Source organism: Etheostoma spectabile, chromosome 16 (genome assembly GCF_008692095.1).
Source record: "Etheostoma spectabile isolate EspeVRDwgs_2016 chromosome 16, UIUC_Espe_1.0, whole genome shotgun sequence".
Taxonomy (NCBI): domain Eukaryota; kingdom Metazoa; phylum Chordata; class Actinopteri; order Perciformes; family Percidae; genus Etheostoma; species Etheostoma spectabile.
Window position 1 is genome coordinate 23728510 of NC_045748.1, and position 1762 is coordinate 23730271.

Below are 1762 nucleotides of genomic sequence, written 5' to 3' on the forward strand. Positions count from 1 at the left end.
GGGGGGGGGTGGTCAAAATACTAAGAGGTTAAAAATGGTAACACTTTATAGTATCTCTGATTTCAAAAGCAAAAGCATAACGCCCATGAACAGGCAATTTCATGTTTGATATACTGCAGTTTTACCTGTAAAATCCAGTGCGGAAACCATAACTTCTTAAAATGTGCTCAGTGAACGCACAGGTTGACCCCTGAAAGATAAACGCAAACATTTAAAAGGCTACTCTCGTTCAGCTGTCCAACTCACGTTTGAAAACATGTTTGCATGACCTTTTGTCAGAGCTTGCAGAGTTCGAGCTTAGAGTTCAACATTAAAAAGGAAGTCTGGGATTTAAATGTAAACAAAGGGTTTGCCGCATTAACATACTGTATACCATTCTGACTTCTCAGTTCTATATGTAAAAACATCTGTACGTGACTTTTATGGTCAAATTACTGATTGGGCTTTTAAAATGGAACATACAACCCAATTTAAAAACAAAACAAAAACAAACGTGTGTGTGTGTGTTTGTGTCCAGTCAGCTCACCTTGCCCTTTGTTCCCGTCACATGAATGATATTGAGATGGTCTAGTTCTTCCACCTTTGAAACACACACACGTATTCTTATCAACTCAGACAACAATAACATATTTCTAATCTTTGAAGCTGTTATAATGTAATTATGTGTGTTTATTTATGCTGATAAAAACAGACTCACTGTTAGGCCGGCTCGTTCCAGGAATCCTCTCATGGCCTGGAGCTGCAACTGAGGGTTGCCCCGCTCTCGGCGTACCTCCTCCAGAGAGCTAGCGTTGGTCTGTAGTGTGTTCAGAGTGCAAATGGCATCCTGCAGCAAAAGCACAGAGCGAAGCACTTAGAACCACAGCGCGCTTAAAACAAACCACCACAGTCTACACAGCACAGAGGAGCGAAGCTCGGACATGATGCACTGTCCCTGCTTTTGACCTATTGCTATGAGCGAAACATAAGTCAACCATGGAGTAAACCAATCAGGTGTTTTACATGCAAGCCTTTTTAGTGAGAGCAACATGTTAAGAGTCAGGGTCTCATGACTGGCTGTCTGACAGTATCTTGTATTGAAGTCCAGCTCTTGTCCATCTGTTGATTAGATGATTCCACTGGCTTGGTCAGCGTGGCAACAGCTTTCAGAGGGTAAAGGGAAAACATTGCCTTATGGTGGACCTAAAAATGTTTAGTGCTCACATGATCTGCCTTTTTTATCATGAAGTCTATCAACCAAAAATTAAATTTTTTCTTTTTTTCTAGCATTGTGAACTTTTGGACTCCACTGTTGCAACAGCAAATAATAGAACAGCTGCAATGAGACAAAATCCATGACGACTTTAAAAGAAGACCTTTTTCACTCATATACTATACATTTACACCGAGTATCTCGAACTAGGCCTACTGCTAAAACAATAATTCACAGCTTACCATTTTTGACAAGCCTCCTAAGTCACAACCCATGGGTAGACCATCTTCTGTAAAGTCTGACAATGCTGCATCACCTTTTATGGCAGGTAAGCCCTGATACACCTCCATCAGAGACACACCCCCGTTGACTCCACCTCACTGCAGCATGGACTGTCCTGCTGCAGATTTTTTGCCGTTTTCTTAAAAAGGTCCCATGGCATGAATATTTCACTTTGAGGTTTTTAAAAAATGTATATGAGTTCCCCCAGCCTGTCTATGGTCCCCAGCGGCTAGAACTGGTGATAGGTGTAAATTAAGCCCTGGGTATCCTGCTCTGCCTTTGAGAAAA

General features: G+C 41.6%; 1 protein-coding gene across 1 annotated transcript in view; it reads right to left on the minus strand.

Moving 5' to 3' along the window:
- fpgs (folylpolyglutamate synthase) overlaps positions 1–1762 on the minus strand; it is a 21378-nt gene that overhangs the window by 16710 nt on the left and 2906 nt on the right. The window contains exons 2-4 of the mRNA XM_032539240.1: positions 698–826; positions 527–580; positions 126–190 (exon numbers count right to left, since the gene is read on the minus strand). Coding sequence (XP_032395131.1) covers positions 126–190; positions 527–580; positions 698–826 — 248 coding nt within the window. The remainder of the gene's footprint in view (positions 1–125; positions 191–526; positions 581–697; positions 827–1762) is intronic.